At 44.5% G+C, this 24,249-nt stretch overlaps 1 protein-coding gene across 1 annotated transcript; it reads left to right on the top strand.

Annotated features, from left to right (window-relative positions):
* The first annotated feature begins 6,867 nt into the window (after positions 1-6,867).
* On the top strand, positions 6,868-9,558 carry lpar6a (lysophosphatidic acid receptor 6a). Its single transcript, XM_030109176.1, has one exon. The coding sequence runs from the start codon at positions 7,519-7,521 to the stop codon at positions 8,701-8,703; it is 1,185 nt and encodes a 394-aa protein (XP_029965036.1). The 5' UTR covers positions 6,868-7,518; the 3' UTR covers positions 8,704-9,558.
* The last annotated feature ends 14,691 nt before the right edge of the window (positions 9,559-24,249 follow it).

Raw genomic sequence — 24,249 nt, 5'->3', positions numbered from 1 at the left:
TATATTCATCAAATTTTGGGCAGCTGCAGCTTGGTTGGTAGAGCGGTTGTCCCTTGTTTGGAATGTTGTAGGTTTGATTCCCATTCTCCACTGTCCACATGTTGAAGTGTCATTGAGCCAAACACTGAACCTCAGACTGCTGTGTTACATCTTTTGGTCCAAGATTCTGTCTCTTGAATTAATTCTTTCTCTCCTCATTATTACAAAACTGAATGTTTTTTTTTAAATCAGCATCGGTGCATCCCTGTTTTGAGGGTTAAATATGTTGACTGGTTGGAGCAGGGTAAAAGTGGGCTGCAGAGTCCCACAAAGGAAGTGAAGCACATTCAGATCAAGACTGTCTCGTCGTTAATTTTAAAGACGTGCATTAGTGGGATCAATAGTGTCTGTTTATTCACGGAGTGAGACAGTCGGACCAGACTCACACTGGCACTCTGACATATGGTGAATCCAGCTTAATGCCAGTTTAACGTCCCACTGAGTGTTTCCTGAAGTGCAGTTTGAATAATAAACAGATTATGAGCAGAGAAGAACATAAGGGCTGCAAACTGTGTGATTCGTGTGTGTATTCACCAACACAGCGCTGAAACATTTTCTTAGGAGAGACCATTGAAGCATTTATTGATTTTTCTTTGAGCTCTCCCGCCATGCTGAGCCCACACAGACATTATGATCACAGCCAGACCTCCACCTCTCACATAATTTAATTAGATGAAATCCAGCTGATGGATACTCCCTTAATAATGAGATTAAATCTACGCCGATGTGGTTCACTGGGATGGATCACATAAAAGACTGCAGCGGAACGGCGGTCATATCCACAGGATTTTGCTTTTTGGAACAAAAAAAAGAAAATCCATGATGGGGATTGAATGGGTGTTTGTGTACCTCTGATAACCTTTACAATAAAAGTCTCCATCCATTTTTGTTTTGCTTTGGATGTTTGTTGACACAGTAACACAACTTTTCGAAAATGCTCAGGCTCTGCAGTCGTGTAAACGGTCAAAAACGAGACTTTCTGGAAACGCTCTGGCTCTATCTCCTTGTTAATGGTGGAAACGCTGCTGCTGCGCATGAGCGCCATGGCACGAGTAAATAGCAGGTCACCTGTCCACACCAGGGGTCTGCAGCCTTTATGACCAAAGTAGCCATTTTTGTGACTTTCTGACAAGTCAAGTTGGCCTGGAGCCACAAAACACATTTAACCTTTAAAATGAGGCTCATGCAGCTTATGAGGTTTCAAATATAGTTTTGATTCACATACAAAATATGTCTTATGATGCATTTATGAAGTTCAGGTTGAGAATAGTGAACATTTTATTAAATTTGACCTGTTTTTTGTTGTTGAGTTTTGCTCCTATTTTCAAGTATTTTTAACTGACAATTTTGAAATTTTAGTAGTTTCAACCATATTACCTCCTTTTAAGCAGTTTCGCATGTTTTTTTCCAAACTGTTTTTATGTTCTTTTAGAAATTCTAGACATTTCATGTTTTTTTTTAACATTCTATCACTTTTTCCCCATTTCTTTTAATTTTAGCTATTTTCCCCAATTTTACTTGTGCCTTTTTTTGAATCCCTTTTGAACCGAGAGTGAAAAATAATTTTGAGTAGTACTGTGGTGTGATACTGTAATAAAACTAAGTGACTGTTCATTCTCGTTTCATATTGTGAAAGCTTCGAGGAGCCACTGCAGAGCGGCTGAAGAGCCACAGGTTGCAGAACCCTGGTCCTTATAAATGTCCGTGCACAGTTATTAGAGGAGCATGAAAATGAAATATAGTGATGAGTTTGCAAAAGTTGTGAACATTGGTATGCAGAAATCCAAATACACACACATACACACACACACCAGTACACTCAGGTACGCAGTAATCCTGCTAGCAGCCCCATAATGCTCTCATTTTTCCAAACAACAACAGTTCCACTCCTTATTGGGTCTTCAGGTCTGTTTTCAGGCTGTTCACAGTAAGCAGATTATTCCATTGTGCTGTGGATAAGCCGAAAAGCTACACATATGTTCACAGCCACGCCGATACACTCGGCAGCGCTGACTCACAACTTAAACGGTTTTATAGAGGAGGAGGAGGAGGAAGTGTGCTCAGCTGCTAACGGTACCTGGCACGCCGCCACGCACCAGTTCTCCTCCAAACACACACAAAACAGGATCTCAAATTATGGGTCACTTGGCAACACTAAAACTGATCAGACTGTTTTTGGAAGTGAAACTAAATGTTGTTCATTATGGAATGAATTTAAAATGCATGTTGAAGCAGCCGACGTTTAAATGAATGCTGTTTCGTGTGATAGAAGATGTTTGTTTTGATGGAGGAGTCCTGGACTCTCTCAGGTTTACAGTTTGACGTCAGTCCGCGTTTGTCTCGCTCTGTCGGGCTGCGGTCTGCCTCTCCAGCCGCCGGTTGTAGATCAGGACGGCGATAACGGCATCAGCTCTGCTGCAGTGAGAGTGTCCAGTAATGCACTTGGTCTCATTTTGGTCTGCGGTGTGAAAGTCTGCACGGTTCAATATGGCGTTCTGTTGCATGAAACTCTTCTCGTGCAATCACCGAGTGACAGCAGTGACTCCTGGGTCTTTCTGCCTGTTCCAAATACCTTCTGTTAGTGACTGACTTCTTCTGACTGTGACAGTGAGACATTTGGTGATTGTTTTCCATTTTACATGTTATCTTGGTATCTCAAGTGGAAGCGGTTTGAGTCATGATTGCGTGCACACACACACACACACACACACACACACACACACACACACACACACACATAAAACCACAGAGTTCAGTTAAAAATACAAGCGTGACGCCTCAGTGCACTTTAGTTGGTGCAGTCGCCGTGGGAGGCCTGATGTCTTTATTGGTGAAAAGTACGTGTTTCAAAAGCAGCAGTTGATAAGGGAGCATGAACGAGGGAGCACCGTGCCCTCCACACACCCACAGGAGACTCCTCTTCTCTCTGGCTCAAACGTCAAGGTTGGTTTTTCCAGAGAAGAACCAGATAAGGGATCTCAGTGCTGGTTCACGCTTATCTCTGCATTACTCATATAGGTGGGAAATGATGATGACGGTAGTTTTCTCTGAAGAAGAGAACTCTTGTTTGATGTGGAAGTCGATTATTAGACCCCAAAAAGAAAAAGGATTATTAAAATGGGTTAAAAAAATACAAAAGTTTTAAGTTTCCGGTGAGGAACTGAAATCCAGAGAGGAACAAAGACTGAATGATTAGAAAGAGACAGCCGACGAGCATCGATGCATCGGCTATGCAGAGACGGTTCATGCTAATGTTTGCATTAAGCTGTATGAATTCAGCTTCATGGCTTTCAGTAAGCACTCATGTCATTATTCTGTATCAATAAGTAGCTAAAGGATGCTGCTCCTACTTTAAAGGTGCATCTCTATTCATAAACTCTACTTTTCCTCATGTTTGGCTCCTTCAGAATAATCAGTTCATTTTCAAGAAGTTAAATCATTCCTTCATCGGCTGTAATGTGAGTATTTTTACAACTCCGGAGTTCTCCGAGGAGTTCGGGAATTAAATGTGAACGGCCGCAGCGTCTTTAAACTGGAGCGCTTCATCTGTCCTGAGCATGTTTCAGCTCATGTTTCTGGTCTTTAAGGCAGATTGGATGATTAATTGCTGCGTGTTTCCTGTAAAACTGCAGCTTTGGGCCTGTCGACTCACCTCAAAGTTGAAATTAAATACATAATGCAACAGGTTTTGGTTTCTTCATTTCAAGTCATCTTGAGGTGTAACCTTTGTCTCCCTGATCATTACACAACGGCGTTCGTTATGTCAGCGACCAGCGCCGTCGTCTGGAGCCTCCCAGTCTTGGCCTTGGGGGTACCAGACAGCTTCCTGGCATTGTGAGAAATTTAACAGTCCAGGGATTTCAGGCACATGTTTTTGTTTAGCGGCCGGCATACTTGCATGTGAAGAGCTTGTTTTTATGTGCTGGATGGAACTATTTTGCGAGTCGGAGACAATAGTACAGGTTTCTGTGTTTTCTCGCGCCGCTCGCTGCAGCCTTGATGATGTTTATTTTGCAGCGGACTGACAAAGAGAGGCGCAGCGGCCGTAAAACACCCTCTCGTCTCTTTGATTCCCCACTTGGAGCATTTCTTCCTTCATTTGTGTGGCTATTGTTGGTACCTGCGAGGCCGACAGGATTCGTCTGTACTTCTTCTATCACTAAAGACAGGAACGCGGTTCGCTACCAAGAACGGGCAGTGTGTGTTCTCTTGTTCTGCGAAGAGGTGGCTTCAGCTGGAAAAATAACCCCAAACAACTGTGATCTCTTCCAGGGGTTTTGGTTCACTGACAGGAAATCCAAGCAGGTAGCACGCTTCCTATTGGACACAGGAACAATAACTCAACACAAATAGACTCAAACAGTTTACAGTATTCGGTGACCATCGAGACGCTGGGATTGCTTTCAAGTTTTCCAGAGACTAATTCTTTAAAAACTTCACATTCCTGCCTCCTAAGCTACTTCCCTCACAACAAATGCCCCCCAGTGTTTTTACAGACTGCCAAGTTGGGAATTTGTGCTAAAAAGAAGACTTGAATGTGTTGAATGTGGGCGAAAAAGAAAAAAGAAACAGGCAACAGAGCGAGCTTTCTGTTCGCTCTCATTTCTAATTTCCCTTATAAAATAAAAAGCTGTTCTGCTGCAGCCAGGCTGCTGCCCACACAGGCGTCAGGAACAACAAGGACGCCGTTGAGTTTTCTCCAACCTTCCATCAGACCTGTGGAGCCGGGCGGCTCCTCGCTGAGGCTCTCAGGCACTACGGCCGTGGGAATCAAACCGGCAGCACTCAGACTCCGAACCCGCTTCTTCAACCTGCAGGGTGGCGGCCGCCGCGCTCGAGGCTCAAACCTTATGTGGAAGAAAGTCGGGGTTCAGTTTTGCTCAACAGCACCTCGAAGAGTAGGCATGGGAAATGTGGAATTGAACTCACAACCTCTTGATTGAGGTTGCCAAACAGGAACGAAGCAAGCAAGGCCGTGATGTCTTTCACTCTCACTGTCAAGAGGTCATCATCAACATGTTACTATTGATTCATTCATTCATTTAGAATATAATATTTGCTGACTGTAGAATTCATTCTCAGTATTTTATGATTTGTCAAACAGTGACCATCAGGTGGAGACACATCTTATGAATATTTATTTATATATCGCAAAACCTGTCCATCTGAAGGAAAGATGTAAGTATTCATTCATCCATCAATTTACAACTCAATTTAAAATCTTAAAAATCTCTCAAAAATTGATCATTTATTTCTAATTCCTTTTATGATAACTCGAACATGAAGGTTCATGTTGTGATGTTGTGGTTTAGCAGTGTGTAATTATTATTTGTTTCTGAACTGGGCATGCATTCAACTATTTTCCGAGTGTAAAGCGGCATGCTGTGACGCAGCAGATGGACAGGTTTCGTTTCCAAAGTTTTATAACTTGTTCATTTTCTCGTTATGAAATTAAAAGAGCTTCTGCATTTTTGTCAAACTGCTGCGAAAGTTTCAAAGCATGTTTGCTTATTGTGAATCTTTACACGTCACATTTATTCCCAGTATTTCAATATACATTTTACATAACAGTGTATAATACCAGTACACTGTTATATGACACAATACGAAACTCCCTACTCGAGGTCCAGGACATAGGAAAAGTAAAATAAATAGACACAATTAAAAATAAATAAATAAATAAATCACTCATTCACACACATTCTGCACATCACCAACTACAATTACAACACATCATTTGTACGTTTTTGTTTCAGAGAAGTTTCACGTTGACGCAATCCCTTTCTGAACTCTTTGTCAGTTTACATGGAAATGGCAGAAACACTGAAAATGACGTCATTAGCATGCCGGGCCTGCTGGTTGTTTTTGTAATGAAACCACACACACACGCTGTAAACATTAATAACAGAGTGTTCATGACGTCTGCGTGAAGAGATCACCAGGTTTTCATTATATTACTACAGCACTATCTATCTATCTATCTATCTATCTATTGTTTTTTTCTATTATTCTATGCATGTATAGAGTTTTTTTGCTATACTCTTGTCATGGTTTATAACGTAATGACAGTATACTGACAGTGCTGAAAGTGTTCACACTGACTGAGACGTGGCTCAAGTCACACTCAGATAAAGTCAAAGCGCTGCTCTCATTAATTCTGAGGTACTGATTTTTCCTAGAAACTACCTTAAGAATCTTTATGGAAACCATAGATAATTGCACAGTTAATTACAGACAGTAATTCAATGGGCTTGTATTTAATATTAACAGTCAAAGCTTATCTCTCAGATAAAGATTACACTATACAAAAACATTATTTGCTTTAATGAAAATATTAAAGGACATGCTAATTAAACCGTTACAAAACATCATAAGTGCCCCTTGTCACAACTTGTGATTTGAAATTACTTTGTGTGAATTGTACTTAGCATTTTCACTTTAAAAAGAATACTCGCATCTAAAAATATGACTTATTCCAGAGAGTATTTATTATTCAATCCTCAACCTTCACCAACAACGTATTTCCATTTAAGTCTGCTTGAAATTCTTGTTTTTCTTTTTAAATGTTAACTGTTGAATTAAATTAAACCAGCAGAGGTTACAAAAAGTCTTTAAAAAGGACTTTAAATTTAGAAATGTGTGTGTGATGCAGAGCGTCAGTCAGTAAAGTGCACTTGTTGTCACGTTTTGCTGAGTTCCCTCTCGGCACGCTGCTGTTTGCCTCATTCTTTTAACTGTAAAGAGCAGACAAAGGAGTAGGAGGAGTTGGATGTGAGGCTGTGGGTGGAGTTACTACAGCTGCTCTCTCTTCCCACTCAAAGTACAAAAACTGTGTGTGATACAGGCACAAAGGAGAAGTGGAGGCTGTGGCAGTGTGAGGAGCGCTGTGTTGAAAGACCCCCTCCAGGCTGTGTAGGGAGGGAGCGAGGGGACAGGAAACCCGTCCTGGAGACACACACATTCTCAGGCCGGAGGCTGGAAGACGCTGGGGTCGAGTCGAGGCTCAGCTCGGGGAGAGGAGCATGGTGCTGAGTGGCGAGCACATGACAGCCCGGCTGCCTCTGGACTGACAAAGAGAGGGAATCCTGTCATGAGGATCCCCGCCGCCCCACCCCTCGCACTGCGCCGAGTGTGGACATGGCATCTTCTGCTGTGAGGACTGACTGAGGACGAGGAGGGTGAGAAGGAGGCGCGTTGTTGGGACTGATTCACCCGAGTGAGTAGAGCTAAGTTTGGAACTTGTGGGGTTGAGAGAGAGGGCAGGGGGAAGGGAGGACACTCCAGCCTGGGTCTCTGTCCCCTGGGAGGGGGTCTTTTCAGCACGAGGTAACCCCCAGAATAACCACATCAAGAGAGGGGAGGGGCTCACGCTGACCATGTGCAGCAGTCCTCTCCGTCCTGGACAGCTGTGCTGGAAAGTAACATTACTGATAACAGGCTGAGCGTCTCTCACTGCGTCCTCCTCTCCGCCGTCCATTCATGGTCAACTCGCCATTCGGGACGGGCTCCTCATTATATAGCCATTACATAACGGACGCCCCCCCATCCCGGGGCTCTTTGGCTCTCATCATGTTCAACACCACCTTGCTGGCGGACAATCTCTCCCAGCCGTGGCCCGGAAACGTCAGCGACCACATCAGCTGCAACAAGAGCGATGGCTTCAAGTACCCGCTGTACAGCACCGTCTTCAGCATCGTCTTCATCATCGGGCTCGTCACCAACGTGGTGGCCATCTACATCTTCACCTGCTCCCTGAAGCTGAGGAACGAGACCACCACCTACATGATGAACCTGGTGGCGTCCGACCTGCTGTTCGTCTTCACGCTGCCGCTCAGGGTCTTCTACTACATGAACCAGAACTGGCCCTTCGGTGGGACGCTGTGCCAGGTCTCCGTCTCCCTCTTCTACACCAACATGTACGGCAGCATGCTCTTCCTCACCTGCATCAGCGTGGACCGCTTCCTGGCCATCGTGCACCCGTTCCGCTCCAGGATGCTCCGGACCAAGCGCAACGCTAAGATCGTGTGCACCGCCGTGTGGGTGCTGGTGCTGTCGGCCAGTCTGCCCACCGGCTTCCTGCTGCAGACCACCACCAGCGACAAGAAGGCCAACGCCACCTTCTGCTTCGAGAACTTTTCGTCCAAGCAGTGGAAATCCCACCTGTCCAAAGTGGTGATCTTCATCGAGACGGTGGGCTTCCTCATCCCGCTGCTGCTCAACCTGTGCTGCTCCATCATGGTGCTGCAGACCCTCCGCCGCCCGCAGACCATCAGCCGCGGAGGGAAGCTCAACAAGACCAAGATCCTGCGCATGATCGTCGTGCACCTCTTCATCTTCTGCTTCTGCTTCATCCCCTACAACGTGAACCTGGTGTTCTACGCCCTGGTCCGCACCAAGACCCTCAAAGGCTGCTTCGCGGAGTCGGTGGTGCGGACCATCTACCCCATAGCGCTCTGCATCGCCGTCTCCAACTGCTGCTTCGACCCCATCGTGTACTACTTCACCTCCGAGACCATCCAGAACTCCATCAAGAGGAAGTCCCAGACCAGCCACCAATACGACGTCAAGTTCTCGGAGGCGCTGCAGTCGGAGACCAGCTCCAACCTGCAGTGCAGCCTGAGGAGCCTCAAGGCGAAAGTCTTCCACAGGGAGTCTTCAGTATGACCGGGGGGCCGCGGCACCTCCGTCCGCACAGACACCGACCGCCGCTGGACGCCCGCAGTGGATTTTTAAGGAGCGGCGTCGTTTCTTCTGATCTCAGCCTTCATCTCAGGGCAAATGTTGAGGCCTTTGGTCGAGAGCGTCGCTTTTCAGTATTACCACGTGACCCTTTGTTCCCAGCTGTGGATTTGTTGTGACTACTTAATAATTTCCCCTTTCCCGTGGAATATTCTGTAATTGTGTTAAGCACAATTACTCTGCCAGTGACCTGGAAGGGAATGTGATCACTGAACAGCAGGACAGTAATGATATGACTCCTTCATGTGCCTGTATATCTGTACATTTCCATGGTAAGTCCTGGTGCTAACTTTAGGATATTATCTATTAAATTAACATGAAAAAAAGTATCAAGCTATAGATGCACAGTTTTTCTTGTTGTTGTTTTATTGCGAATTAAGAATAAGTGGCAGAAGTGCTCTTTATTTGTTTCGCCGGCATTTCATTGTAGACTTAAAGTCTTTCTTGGCCATTAAAATGCACTGACAGTTCTCACACTGCACTCATGCTAATGAATAAAAGTCATGTATTGTCTAAAAGGAAACAAAAAAAAAAAAAAAACGAATGGAAGATTTTGTCCTTGAGCTTAATAACGCAGAGACACAGATTCATGGGGAGGGTCAGGTGTCAAACATAAGGCTCGTGGACCAAAACGGACTCATTCTGGCCCACCAAACTCAAGGTAAACTGTAATAATAATATTTTTTTTTGTCTTAAAAAAGGTTAGTCACAAAACTTTAGGTTTTCATTTAAAGTGTAAGCAAAATGAGAAAAAAAAATGGCAAAAAAAAAAAAAAAAAATGTATCAAAGGAGAAACTGAAATAGTACCATTTAAGTAATGGATAAAAATTAGAGCTGATTTTATCTTTTGCAGTGAAAAACTGTCTAATACCTTTACTCGTACAGGGTGTGGTTTATCATGGTAAAAATACGGGTCCCTCATGAAAACGGCTCTGAATCACTGTGAAAATGAATCAAATCCGCCGCAACAAATGAATGTTTTTGAGTCACGCTTCGTGTTCTAGCAGCAGATGAGTTGCTCTACCTGTCGCAGAGCAGTGCCAACGTCCTGTGTAGCAACCAGAGGCTCACTAGAGGAACAAACCAACCCGAAGTAGCAGCAAACGCGCAAATGAGGCTTTTCATCTCACACCGAAGCCGCAAAGCAGGAAAGTGTTTACGCACGTGTGAAAAGAAAAAAACAACTTCAACCTGAGCAGCTTGTCAGATTTCTCATCATCAGCTGTAAAAAAAAAGTTAATCTCTCTTTTCAACAGTAAGATGAAGGATATTCCTCCACCATTATGAAGATTATATGCCATTTAAAAACAAATCTCTAATGAAATTACCAAAATCACACATATTTCACCATTTCTTGTTAAAAATACTGATCTCAACAGGCTTCGGGCCTCCTGTAAATCAAGTGCTTCTATCCTCCAACACAGCTTGTCCTTACAGGGTGTGTGTTTAAAAGCAGAAGTTTTCTCTGAATGGCGCAAATTGTACATCCCAGCACAGTTGTTTTTCACTTTTTCTTATATTTTAAAGATAAATACATGAATTTGGTGCACTATCTGCAAATAATATTAAGTGCTTCTAGAAAGCAAAGTGGCCAAATGCTGATGCTTTGACTGCCTTGATAAGGAATACGAGAAATTAACTTTTTTTTTCCAGTATTATACATATAAAAAAACACAAGGACTATCTAATATTGTCACATGCCCTCGTAAGGGTTAACCTTGGTAGCACTTTGTTTTATTCTCTTACAAGGACGTAATGCTTTTATGTCATAACTGGCACTCTGGGTCCTTTCTAACAGTCAGTACAGCTGCACTGAGCCTGCCTGCCTTTGATCAACAAAGGATTACTACACTTTACTAACAGCCATGCACCGTAATCCTTTCAAAATAAAAAGGAAAAAACTCATATGTGTATACATTTTTCAGCTTATGTGGGAAAATAATGTCTGTTAAAAAAAAAAAAGATGTCCAAATTGAGAGGTGCGATGTCGACACAGTGTGTGGGAGAATAACAGAAAGCACGTGGATCTCTAATGTTATTGACACAGCCTGAAGGTCGGCCAGCGGCGCTTTATTCACACTCCTGTCTGTAAATCCACATCTGAGAACACGTGACGGCGTGCGGGACGGGGTTAAAGGCTGCTGTGAAAACAAACACGCAGACGGCCGCCTTCACCTGAGCAGCTTCAGCACAGCCACGAGCCACAGCCACTTCTCACATCGAGCTGCCGATTTGTTCAGTCTGACCACCAGGTGCACGTGACTCATGATATGTTAAGTCAACATCGCAGAGGACCCGAGGAAATGAGCTTGAATGTAGTTCAGATAACCACACCGATTATCCACAACTTTGAAGCTGCTATTTCTGCACGTAGCAAATGAAAAAGGGAAGCGGTTGTGATATTTTGTATGATTACCTTAATCGCTGACTTCCTCACTAAGGGCCCGTTTACATTTCGACCAACTCAAAGGGAAATGCACAAAACCTCTGTGGCGATTTTGGTGTGTGTTTACACAACACTGAAAACGCAACTTTTTGGAAATGGCTCCCAGGAGGCCTTGGTGCATTTTGTTTTCAGTTTGCATGCGAGTGTTACAAAAACAGCCAACAGCACCCTTTAGTGGCTCGGCGTGCTGACTACATGGCTCTCAGAACGTTGCCGTGTAAATGCAAGGCGTTCCTCAAACAAAAATACAAAACGATTCGCTTTCACTTGAAGCATTGTCGTGTGAACGGGGGCCTTCGTCGTCAACGCAGAGGAACCCAGGAGCCTGAACGCATTTCAGATAATGAAACTGATTATCCAAAATGTTGACGTTGTTATTTATGCTGGAAGCAAATGACTAATCACAGTAATTGGATTTCAATTTAAAATCGATCACTAACTTCCACCTTATTTTCTGATTAGCATGTCATCAGAGGTGCATGAGCAGGATCTGTACATGTCTGACTGTATGGGGGATCGGATCGCTCAACAGGCTCCTCTGCATACACAACAGTTATCTAATCAGCTTGACCTTTCTTTCCCAGCAGGCAGTGGGATGAGAAAACACAGACGAGGCGCTGCTTGTCGTCACATGCATTCTCTGTCGTGCATTGCTCTGGTTATTTCACATCAGCATGTGTGCACCAAAAGAAAGAGAAAGAAGTTCTGTCTTTTTTTATTTATTTTTAATTTTTTTACATAACGGCTCTATTTCTGCATGATTCAACGTAAATTCTGCATTCAAAAGTTTTGTATGATTGATGAAGTTGTGGGAATCAGACATGAAGGTCACATTATGTCGGATGGCGAGGCTTCATCGGGGACATGACAGTCAATATCGTCCTGCAGATCACCAGAGGACAAACAAAAACAAGTCTGGATGGAGACCAGGGGCAGCCATTTAATTTCCCCTGGGGGTGGGAGAAGGGGGGCTTCATAAGAAGTAGCAAAAAATGGGGAAAAGGCGGAACTTATTGCACTCAATCCTTCATCATTTCTCCTGGGTTCATAAAAACACCCGGCTGTGATCTGAAGTTCAATCTCTCCTGTGATGAATCCAGCGTGTTTTCCTCCGGTGAACCTGTTGGCGGCCCTTTGAAGCCCCGTCGGTCCGTGTCAGGAGTGATTTCTGGCCGGGGCGTTGATGGAGACCCAGGTCTGCACGTCCTATCGGGGGTTAAAGAAGAAGCAGACATCAGGGTGAAGTCTTACTCCACATCTTAGTCCACATAACGAGAAGAGGGAGAGTGTCTATCCTGCTTAATCACGTCTTACAGGACACATTTAGAAGGAAATTGCTGCTATTACCCTGATCTGACCAGCGCTCCTTTCGATATCTGCACCACTTTCCCACAGTTACACCAGAATCACCTCCAGGTTTTGTGGTAAATGGGTGTTATTACACACAAAGTTCGTCACCCTCAGGGGAGAAATACGGTGGAAAGGGTGGGGAGCAGACTGCTTACTCGCACAACAACTTTCCTAAATGGCTAGAAGACGGCAATAAAAACGCAGAAAACATTACTTTAAGTGACCGGTTTACAGGATGTGGGTTTACAAAAAAAAAAAAAAAAAAAAAGAGGATCTGGCTGTGTTAGCACAACAGAACGACTTATTCCTAAATGAGATGCAGCACTCGGCCAATAACACGGTGTGGAATGAGAGCCGTCTGCCAGGAAGTAGCCAGGCTGAATAACTGACCAGCAAGTCACGGTCCTCCCCAGCTCCCCACGGCCTCCCACCATAAACAAGCCTTATCAATCCCCGGAGGGGTTACGTGGCCAGATCGCCTGTTTGGTTGCACAACAATCTGAGGAATGAACCGGAACACATGAGCAGCGTGTGGACGAAAACACCCCCCCCCTCTCCTCCTCCTCCTCCTCCTCCTCCTCCTCGCCGGGGTGCTACGGTGTTGACGAACCCTGGGTTTGGCTCCTGTGTGCTTCGGCAACACAGCCAGGAAGTTTGCAGCATTTCAATCACTTCTGACGGAAGGAGCGCGCACAATGCCCGCCATTGTTCTTCTCACCACTGATAAGATGCGTTTTTACCTTCGGGGCTTCAGCCTGTCGGAGCCTGTCTTCGTGGTGTCAGCAGAGAAGTCAAGAACCTCTGCATGAGTTCAGCTGAGAGGTGATTCATGGAGGAAAACTGCAGCAGCAGTCAGGACACTTGACTGGGATTAAAAATCTCTGAAATCAGAAGGTAACAGAGGCAGCCACATCTCCTCTGTCTGACCGACTGTCCAGCTTCAGCATGGAAAGTTGAGATCGTCTTATTTTCGACCGAGTGTTGACAAAAGTGGTGTTTTTCTTAATGTGAATATAGAGACAGAAACCATATTATAACCAAATACCCCAAAACTAAATACAGAATATAAAGATGAGGGGTAAAACTCATTGACTTGATTTTTGAATTATTATTAAAACATGCAAATATATTGAGTGAAAATTATTTGCACCAAAACTTATTAAATGTCATCAATCCTAATTTATAATCCATACTTAAACATATGTATTAAGGAGTTTTTCAACCTTAAAAATACTTATTTTCCACCATAGATATGTTACACATTTTTAATGATGTGTACAATGTGCCCTGACATATTCATTGCAAGTACCTCTAACAGCGCTAAATTGTCACTTGAAAGTTGCAGTGCCGGTCCAGCACCAGAATTTTTTGGGGGAGAATTTGAAAGGAATGATGTAATGCACGCTCCGGCTGGTTAGGTTTCGTTTTGTCCGCCATTACTCCGCCAGATGCTTAGTGAGCAACAACTGAGCAGGAGCTTCCAGAAAGTAAGAAAAGACTGGCTTCTCGCGCTGCCACAGCTCCAGCACAGACTCCACCAGGTAAAAGAAACTTAAATTTTACTTGAGCGCTACTAAAAGAGCCAGGAAGGAGTTCCCCTCTTCCGTGCACGCGAGCCACAGGGACGAGTTTTTCACTAAGCTGCATTACGCCCAAGGCCTGCAGGGGGCGCTGTTTCGCAAAAAACGTGAAAACTCCTTAATGCACCTTTAAATGACAAGTGAAGGCGAGTGTTGCTACGAACCTGCATAGATGCCATGCTCACGTCTCAACAGTCTTATATTCAGTCATCTTTAGCATGTAGCATTGGTGATGGGTGAGCCTGAAAGCTCTTTAGCATGTAGCATGTAGCATGTAGCATGGCTCAGAGTGTAATCAGTTTAAAAAGCAGTGAAACTAATGAGCGCCGTCAGGCTAACTCTGCTGGTCCAGACGTCTCTGCTGATGAAGTAGCTGCTGCTGTAATGAACTCGCTACATGTAGCTACAGTCGTTCGTCTTTCTCTTTAACAATAAAGACTCTCCAGGCCGCAGACGGCACTCGTCCTCTGCTGTGTACCTGCTGGTAACGTTGTTGATGAATACCATGTAATACGAGTATGAGTCCTCAGCGTAGTATGAGACCTGATATCGGTGTCGCTGCATCCCTTGTTTCATCATTTTTAATGACTCCTGATGCAAAATCCACATATATTGTCTTTTTGGCCCAGTTATTTCCATGAGGACGATGCAGTGTATTACAGACTGGCAGTGAGACTGCAGGAGTTCTCGCTGACGGATATGTACAACAGGCGGAATGTCAGGACGGCTCACGCCATCCTTTTCGGTTCCAGTTTTTGCCCTCCGACTCTCGGCTCAGACTTCCTCGAGTGAAGGGCAACGAAACAAACACTGCCTCATTTCCCTTCTGAGCTCAGGACGGGGGAGGAGGAGTCAGCCCTGATTTGATTATGTGGCAGGAACTTAGAATATGCACTGATAGGGCTTGAGCTTGATGTTATAAGTGATCGGCCGTTGGAGTCAGCATATTTGACTTTATTTTCTATTGAGTCACTGCTGCTGACGTTGTTTCGGCTCACTGTATTAGCATTCCTTTGACAATTCCAAATACCATGAGCTAAGTCTTAGTGCAAATTTTTTCCTGTCAAACTATTTCTTTGGAATATTTCTGCAATTATTGTTCTCAGTAGTTCCTGTAAATCCTCATGTGCAAAAAATACTTGAGTCATCTGCAGATGAAGAGTTACAACTTGTTCACAGCTGTGTTTTTCTGGCTTGATCAGCTACTGTGAGCGTTTCACAAGGTTCTAAAGCTTGAGCAACAGTCAAGAACAGGTTGGATGGAGGAACAGATCAGGCCTCGGGCTGCGTCTCAGAGATGGCAGCGAAGTGAGGAAGTAGCGTGGCGTGCAGAGGGACGAGATGGAGTCATCAAAAAATGTCGAAATACATTTAAACAAAAGTTCAGATTTCAGTTTCATTTACTCTCTGACACAATAAGTTCCATTGTGAAAGGGAAAAGTGACAGGAAAACAGTCATCGATAGACACTATTTCAACTTTTATGCAGTGGAAAGTCCAACTCGTCTGCTTTCACACACTCTGTCTGGAATCGTGTGCATCATGATTTGGATGGAGAAGTGTGTCTTCATGATGGAGAGAGAATCATAACTCTGGGCCGTCCAGTGTGTTCTGCTTGACGGGGCAGGATGGAGTTTCTTCAGCTCAGAGAGTTTTTCCCCCCCTTCGAGGGTCTGAACAATGTCTGACCGGCCAACGTGACGACACTAATCCTCTCCTGTACGGCTCCTCAGCAGAGCGAGCAGCTCGCCGTCTCCTGAGAGAGAGGAAGTGTCAGTGGGTCAAATCCCAGCAGAGCTGCATGCATCCTGCACATCCTGTCAACGTGCCCATGTAGCAAAAACACAAGGAAAATATCCTAAATTCATCAAATTCTCCCTTTACTTAGACGATCCTCGTCACACTTGCTGAATGAGTAAATCCATATTTACTCAGAAGATGTAACTCAAAGCCACAAAAACAGGTGCCACAGTTAAAAGTCTAAACTCAGCACTAATCTGTGACGAGCTCAACTCGTAATATCAGATTTTACACAGCAGGATTAATGGTGACACCCGAGGCCAGATAATGCCACAAAACACACCGGTCAACAAAAGTCCGTAGCACAGTCCACAGCACAGGCGCACACACGGGCCAGCCTCGGGGTCAGTGTGTTCCCCGTGAGGAACGTCCGCAGAGCCTCTCGGGCCGCGCCGTGCTCTCCCTGTCCTCCTCTCAGAGGTCCTGTCATGTCTTCAAAGCCACAGTTCTGAGTCATCCTGCATATTTTGTCACATGCGACACACAACGCCACGCTGTTGGTGCAAATTTGAGATGTGAAACTGCGAGCTGGACCCCACAGAGACACCTGATTTATGGAGCCGCCGGCCTCACGGCGGGAAGGACGCGGCTCGCCGATACCTCTGAGGTCATCCGCACTGCTCTGAAACAAACCACACAATTAGCTGGAGGCCGAGCGCAGATAAGAGCGAGGACACCGCGGTACATTTTCAATGATGCTGCATTAAGTCGTGGCTCCTCAGCAAGCATTTAAGACTTCAAGAAACTCTGGACAATATGAAAAGGTTGTTAGCAAGCACAGAACACAAGTCCATTGTTTCAGCTTTACTGTGGGAAGCATCATTTCTTTTTTTTTTATTCTGAAGCAGTTGGTTGCTGTTATGGTCAATCTCAACTACAAAGCCTTTTTAAATAATTGCATCTTTAGCAGAACATCTATTGCACTGGGTGTTCGGAGTGTTTTGAAAAAGTTCCATGCTGGGAGCCGTTCTCAAACACGTGTGTTTTCTGTGGTTCTGAGCAGCTGAGTACACAGACGCCCAAACACTACAGCTTTGCATTTTCTTTGGATTGCACAATTCTAAGTTCTGGGGAAGTTCGATTGCTACATGAGCTTTTCAACTCTGAAATATGTGCAACATCCACTTATTTTTCTATTGATGGACTTTCTTCATTGGGAGAGAAATGGAAAGAAAAGGAAAGGGTAGATTTCAGCGGCTTGTGTTTGAGAGGAAAGCTTTCAAAGCCCCAGTAGAAGGTCTTGTTTACTATCGATCTATTATTGGCTCAGAGGAAGGACGGCGCAGAGACAGACCAGCAGAGCCTGTGACCCCACTTGCTGTGAGGGAGACCCAGCTCACTCAGAGTAAACACACCTGTGAGCATTTAAAGCCGATAACACCGCCTCTGTCCTTCAGCCTGATGCTCTGGAGTACCAGGACTACCACGAGTGCCCCTCATCCTACAGCCCAGGCTCCAAATTTAGCCGTTCCTGACCTTTTTGCTGATGAATTGTGCCGCTCCGGGACAAAAAAACGCTGCCTAGCCACGCCACAATTTCTATTGTCTGATACAAAGCAGCAGAGCCCTGGCGGCAGACAATGGAGGGTCACTGTAAGGGGCTTGAAATAATCATAACAATGACAGCTTTCTTATTTATAGCTGCGAGGAGAGTCCCAACTGTAGCGCCTAAGTGCTTTGTTATTAACAGGAAGAGCTGCTCCCCACGGAGAGTAAACAGCACTTCTCTTTACCGGGTGAGTCATGGTGGCAAGCTTCACGGTCTGCTGGATACCAGCGAGGCTACAAACGTCAACTGCAAAATGGAACGAGTGTCGGTGAACACGCGATGGTAAAAAAAAAAAAAAAACAAAAAAAAACAAAACGACGAATCATTGCTTCTGCAGATTCCTCTGAAAGTTCAGCAGAAAATGCCTTTCTAAGCATGGGTAGCCAGACAGAGATCACTGGGTCATCTCGCATCTGCAGAGCCCTTCCTGAGCGAAACTAGGTGGTGGAGGGGAGGGGGGGGGGGGGGGGGGGGGGGGGGGGGGGGGGGGTGGAGAAAGCAGGCCACACAAACAGGGAGACAAGGGTGGGTGGGGTGGGGAGGGGGATTTTGGCAGATAACAAGCGTCAACATCTCTTCAGAGGGCGATGACAGCAGCCGAGAGTCGAGACAACATGAGCGGTCCTTTGTGCATCACCTGATAAGTGATCGGCTGCTATCAGGTCTCGGGTTGGGGGTCGTTTTGGGGTGGTGGTGGTGGTGGGTGGAGGGGGGGGGCGGGGGGGTGTTCAGCACCTGAAATCAATGGGGCCCTTCAGATACGTTCAGCACCTCGGCGCGGCTGCGAGACCTTACAGGATGTCACACGTTTTGAAATGAGTACAGCGACGAGCGACAGCAGAGGAAACGCTTCGCCTCTGATTTTCCTTGCGTGTGCAGCGCAGCTCGCACACGAGGAACAAACCCTGGCCGTCACGGTCTGAGTGTGTCGACACACACACACGGTAGCGAGGCGACCGCACTGGGTTGTTTTGAATACATGATGACTGTAAAGATCACTCCATCCATTTTACAAGGCTCAATTAAGAAAAACAATGTAGTTTTTTTTTCAGGATTAGTTGTCGAACTATTGCTCTTTTTTTGTTCCAGTGTGAAGCAGCTTCATAAGGAACTGTTTTCTCCAGAGCATATTGGTTCGAACTACAACTTCAACATGTCTGGTGTTATGATCATGTGTAGCTCTCCGGCCTGATCGGCCTGTGAAGACTATAAATACTTCTTATTTGAAGGAGAAGCCCTCGTGCCAGCCTTTCCTCAACTCTCATCCAGCGGAGCCTTCCATGCTTGACGTCAAGATTACTCCGAGCAAAGCGATGAAGAGACGGTCATGCTGCTCGGCTCTGAACGAGTTGGAACAAAACCCAACAAGAAACCTGCAAACACATGGAAGTAAACATTGTACTTATTAGCCATGAGTTGTTGAAGTTGGTTTTATGTGGGCTATGAAAGCATTTTAGGCCTTTTAGTGAAAAGTCATTTTGCATTTTTTTGTTTTACAATAATTTCATGTTTCCACAGCAACGTTCTGAAAACAGCTCACTGTAACAACAGAATATATAAGAAACTTAACAAGAAGTAACAGAATATATTCCAGTTTGTGCAGGTTCTTTGTTTTTTTGTGTATAAGTTGTGACTGACGTCCATGCTGTATGTTGCTCCGGTTTCTGCTGCTCCTCCCAGCAGATCCTCCTCCCTGCCGTCCAAACGCCACAGTTACAGCTTTGTAAAGACTTTCATCCACTGCAGGTCACGTCCAGCAGGCTCGGTGTGGGAGTTTCACACACATGCAGCACCGTCAAACACACACTTCTCCTACGTGGCTGCTCCACTGAAGGCTGCTCCACATCCTTCCTGCAGGAGGAAGACTCTTCATCTGCTTATATGGCTTCATATGTTTCATGGAGTGCAGCTTCAGTCAGGATCTATTTTCAGTTAATCCTCGCTGTCCAATTAGGGGGATAAAATAACAGAAAGTGGATAAATAAAAAAGGCCCAAAATAATTGAGCTGTAAGGAAATAACTCCAAGAAGATTAGAATGATTCTGTTCTGGGTGCTTAGCGATTACCGCCCACTTAAAAAATAATCTTGAACTAGAGTTTATAAATTAGTCATGGGAAAAACGCTGCACCTAAGATTAACATCTTTATCTTCCTACTGGGGATTTTTTCTTCATCATCACTCTTTTCCAGGTCATTAATGTGTTTGTTATTGGAAATCTTCCAAGACAGGGTTATTTATTTGAAGACAAACAGTTTGTGTAATGTTATTTAGTGAAACAAACTGTGCTCCTTTCATTCAAACACAGTGGACTACGCTTGAAAGTGGAGTTTTAAGGGGCCTTAAGACTGATTCCTATGCCTTTCCTTTTCTCTAATGCACAGAGAATCCTTCTGCCCAGTACTTAGTTATTAGCGATGTAATGATACAAGTACTTATCAGGTATTTTTTTTCCAACTAACACTTTATTGCTTATATAATCCACATTTATCTTTTAAAATTGTCTATAGAAATGTACTTTATAATTTTAACTTGTGTATATTTTTGGATTTGTTGTGACCTGTGTTGTGATCAGTCTAAGTAGCAAGTGGCATCCAGATAACACTGTGGGTCTAAACATAGCTGCTGATTACGTTTCTGTTGTTGTAAAAACAAGTTTTCGTTTCCTCCTCTTGATATTTTGGCAGAACTAAGTTTTTTTTTTGTTTTTTTTTAACTTTATTGCCATATGAACAGAGCAAAACATGACAAAACAATAACACTGCCCTGAGACTGGGCGTCATTACAAATAAATCAGAAACAAAAGAGAAAAAAAAAAGAAAAAAATTATTGGCAAAGGGTAATCCTCTTCCAGAAGCTCAATCATTGGTCCCCACCTTCTCTCCAAAACAGGGGTTTTTAATTGCGGTTGTGCTGTCAACTGGCAGAACTAAGTTTACGTTCTGTTTTATGTTCGTCACTCTCATTCGAGGACGCGGTGCAGTATCGAGTTTATACTGGTATCGGCGCATTCCATTAAATCAAATCTATAAATAGATCTTTCAGAGCCTTATGAGTGTGAGAAGAACTTCCCCTTTTTCTGACTGCTAAAAACATTTATTATATAAGATTCTATCCTGTCACATCAGTGATCAATCGATGCATTTTGAGTGAGCCGGTCTCATTCTCATCAACAAGCAGCCGATCATAGTTATCCTGAGCCTGTGTAACTGCTGTTGCTCCGAATACTAGGAGCCTCATTACATCCAGCTCGTCCCCTCATGGCCTCTGAGAGACCCTCATATCTGCAGGACACAGGACACAGTGACACTGAAACTCAGCTCGGCCGCCGCACTTTATCTGTATCTCTGCCCAACATGAACATATTTGGAGGTATAGGAAATATAAATAATTTTTGTGCGAAGGGCCAGGGGCCGGGCCGTGAGCCCTGCATGGGGATTCTTTGTGTGGTGGAGATAAGGGCTGAGCCTGAGCTTCCTCCATGTGGGCAGATATCTGGCTGGAGACCCTGGAAGCAGGGAGCTGTCCTGTCAGCCGGAGGGAGGTTTTCGGCCGGCGGAGGAACTTTGGCAGCAGGATAATCCATCCCTGCTGCGGCTGCCGGTGAATCAGCATCATTATGGTTTTGTTGACTCAAGGGTCTGTAGTATCTGCATCCTGTTGAGCACAAACGGTTGAGGGCGAGGCTCGGCTTTTGTTTCAACTGCTGCCAAACTTGTGATTGCACTATTGTTCCCATTTATTCCTGATTGTCCGGCTCATAATTCAACTTAACAGAGTAACAGGTTCCACTTGTTCCTCTATTCTCATCCACTCCACACTACTTTAAGTGCCAACAAATGACAGAGATATCTTTTACCTTTGCAAGCACTCACTGCCAATTTTTAAATTATTTCAATATCACATCTGCTCTAAAGTCCCAAATCAGCCCCATGAGAGAGTCCTGCTCCACCTGGTGGTGAACTGAGGACATGTGATGCAGGAGACGCCAGAACTTTCAACTGAGCAGCAGCAAATTGAAGATAACACAACAGCAGCAGGAGCCAGATGTGTGGTTTGTTCACATCTCGTCACAAGAATATCAATGACTGAACATGTTTAGTCTACTTTGATATTACAGAGGAAATGGACTTCAAAAGATGCGGCCGCGCTCAAAACCGTGTGACCCCGGGGAGACCCGGCTTGTCCAAGGCTAATATTTCCTGCTTCCCCTCCCCGACGAGCCAAACAGGAGCTGCCAGACGGCCCCAATCTACTGGGAATGTTATCGTTAGTAACTTGAACAGCAAGACCAGCAGATGTTCACATCAAATCAGAAACAGACTCATCTTTAAGTGGAAAACAAAAAAAGAGAGACTTTATGACAACAAATCGTACAAGATTCAATTAACAAATCCACAAAAACAGAGCAGAGCTTAAAATTCTCCTTAAAAAAAAACTATTTTTGGAACCTGACGAGATGTCGCATGGCACATGGACGAAGCTCGGTTTGTAGAAATGTAAACATTAATAATAAGAGCCTTGTAGTTGTAGCTGCTCGGATTTAATGTTCTGAAAACATTTTCTCAGCTTGGTGCATCCAGTCACATGGAGAGTCTTCCTCGAAGTCCCTGTGAGGAGAAAGCATGAAACACAACAGCTTGAGATCAGAAGTCACAAATCTGCACGTTGAAAAGACAGATGACAGAGAAGAAATGAAGTTTTTTAAACCGGAGTATGGAAACACACCTCCCTGAGTCCTCTGTCTTCACACCGCATGCCATTCATTCTCCAACAACAGCTGAGAACTGGGATGTTTTCCAGGCAAAGACTTTCAGCAGAGCAAAATGAATTTCTGTTCAGAAATTTGGGCTATCTTGTCATTTTGTTGATTTGAATACTTTTAATCGATTTAGACTAATTAACTGTAATATGAAACTGGTTTGATGAGCTCTATAGATGGCTACATCCTGTGGTTTCTTTTCTTTGACTCTCCTCTGAAGAGTTTTCACATGGACGCCTCAAAACCACACTCAAATGACCTGAAAGCAAAGATCGTTTGGCGATGTCCTGACCAATGCTAGCAGCAGTGATGTGGACAAACTGTGATGTTTTTCCCAGTTTCCATATTGTTTCACACCCTATTAATTTACAGTAAATGTTTGGGATTACTACTTCAAATGTTCAGTTTACTGTAGACAGGAATAAGTCATTCAGCACTTGAGAATATATAAAATCTTAATATAATAATGCAGTTAAAACTCAAGTTGTTCTGTGGGCTTCCGACAAATGCTTCAATGTAAACTAAATGATCAAACCATTACTGAGCCAATGGCAATAAACAAAAGTTTGAACTTTTTCAATATATTTTTGCTTTAAAAGTACTTTATTAATCCCCAGAGGGTAAATTCAGCATTTTACAGAAATTGTATACATAGCATCTTATCTCACCATATCAAACTTTACCTTGGATGGAACCAGTGGGATACCCACTGAGGGAAACACAGAGGAAACACCTGTTTCGTCTAGTGTTTAACATTATGTGCTCTCAAAAGCAGTTGAAAATATCAGCAGTTTCCATATTTACTGCAATGCATTCTCAGCTGTGCAAATATGCACCGCAAAAACATTTTGGAACTATGCATCACGAACATCTGAAAAATCTTTTGTTTTTTTTTGTAAGATTTTGAAAATAACTTCTTGAACATGTTGCATCAATTGCAACATCTGGGAAGACACTGCATTCAGCCTGGTGTTTTTCCCAATTAAAGTGGCGATCTTGGAAAACTAGCGTTAGCATGTAGCATCTCCCCAAACTCCGCCTAGCTAGCTCCGCCCAGCTCCCACCCCATTGGAGGAGCTCCCGTTGGGAGCGGAGACGCGGAGACGTCCGCGGTGCGCGCGGTGCTTCCGTGTCCAGTGCGTTCCTGGCATAACCTGTCCTCAGCGCTTCGTTTCTTCGTTTTTCTTTATTTGCACTACGCCAAGTTATGGCGCACTCAACGGTAAGTAAACCCCCAAACATTCTTCTCCGCCATTCTGCAACGATGCTCCGTCCTTCTACGTGCACACTGAACCAGGGTCAGTGCACGCCATTGACATGTACGCGCAGGGGGCAGGTCGAACGGCGAAGGGATTTGATTGGTTTAAAAAAGGTGTCCCCTCAAGACTATTGGTTGCTGTTTTTCCCGTTTTACTCCTGCTGTAGATAGCGGATATTTTCCAGACTACTTTAAAAACACGCTATGAATTGCTTCCCATCGGGTCATGAAGATCATTTTAACCAGTATTTAAAAAAATGTATCTCATTCAAATCGCCAACCCTAGCTTTAACTGTCTGTTGGCAGACTCAATCTGTTGATGTCAGTGTGTTAATTGATTATGGGGCTGAAGAGAATTTTTTTGGACAGTAAATTAGCTGAGCAACTCTAGATTCCCACTGAATCACTGGATTCCCCTGTTGAAGCCCGAGCCTTGAATGGACTCCAACTGGCCCAGGTGCAAGTCCGCTCCACCAGTTCCAGTCGACCTGTCCAAGGTTCCCCAGAGTACCATAACCTGGCACCTGTGTTTAATAAGGACAACGCTCTGTCTCTCCCTCCTCACTGTCCTTACAACTGTGCTATAGGCCTCCTCCCTAGGGCTACCCTTCCCAGGAGAAACCTGTGCAAGTTAACTAGACCTGAACAATCTGTCATGGAGGACTACATCCATGACTCCCTTGCTGCTGGTATAATCAGACTTTCATCCTCTCCTGTCAGTGCAAGGT

This window comes from Salarias fasciatus, chromosome 14 (genome assembly GCF_902148845.1).
Source record: "Salarias fasciatus chromosome 14, fSalaFa1.1, whole genome shotgun sequence".
NCBI classification, from domain to species: Eukaryota; Metazoa; Chordata; class Actinopteri; order Blenniiformes; family Blenniidae; genus Salarias; species Salarias fasciatus.
The sequence above is the reverse complement of the archived record's forward strand: the minus strand, read 5'-3'. Positions and strand labels throughout refer to the sequence as shown.

Excerpts from the sequence above, each read along its gene's own strand:
- lpar6a (XM_030109176.1), top strand. The coding sequence starts at position 7,519 with ATGGTCAACTCGCCATTCGGGACGGGCTCCTCATTATATAGCCATTAC.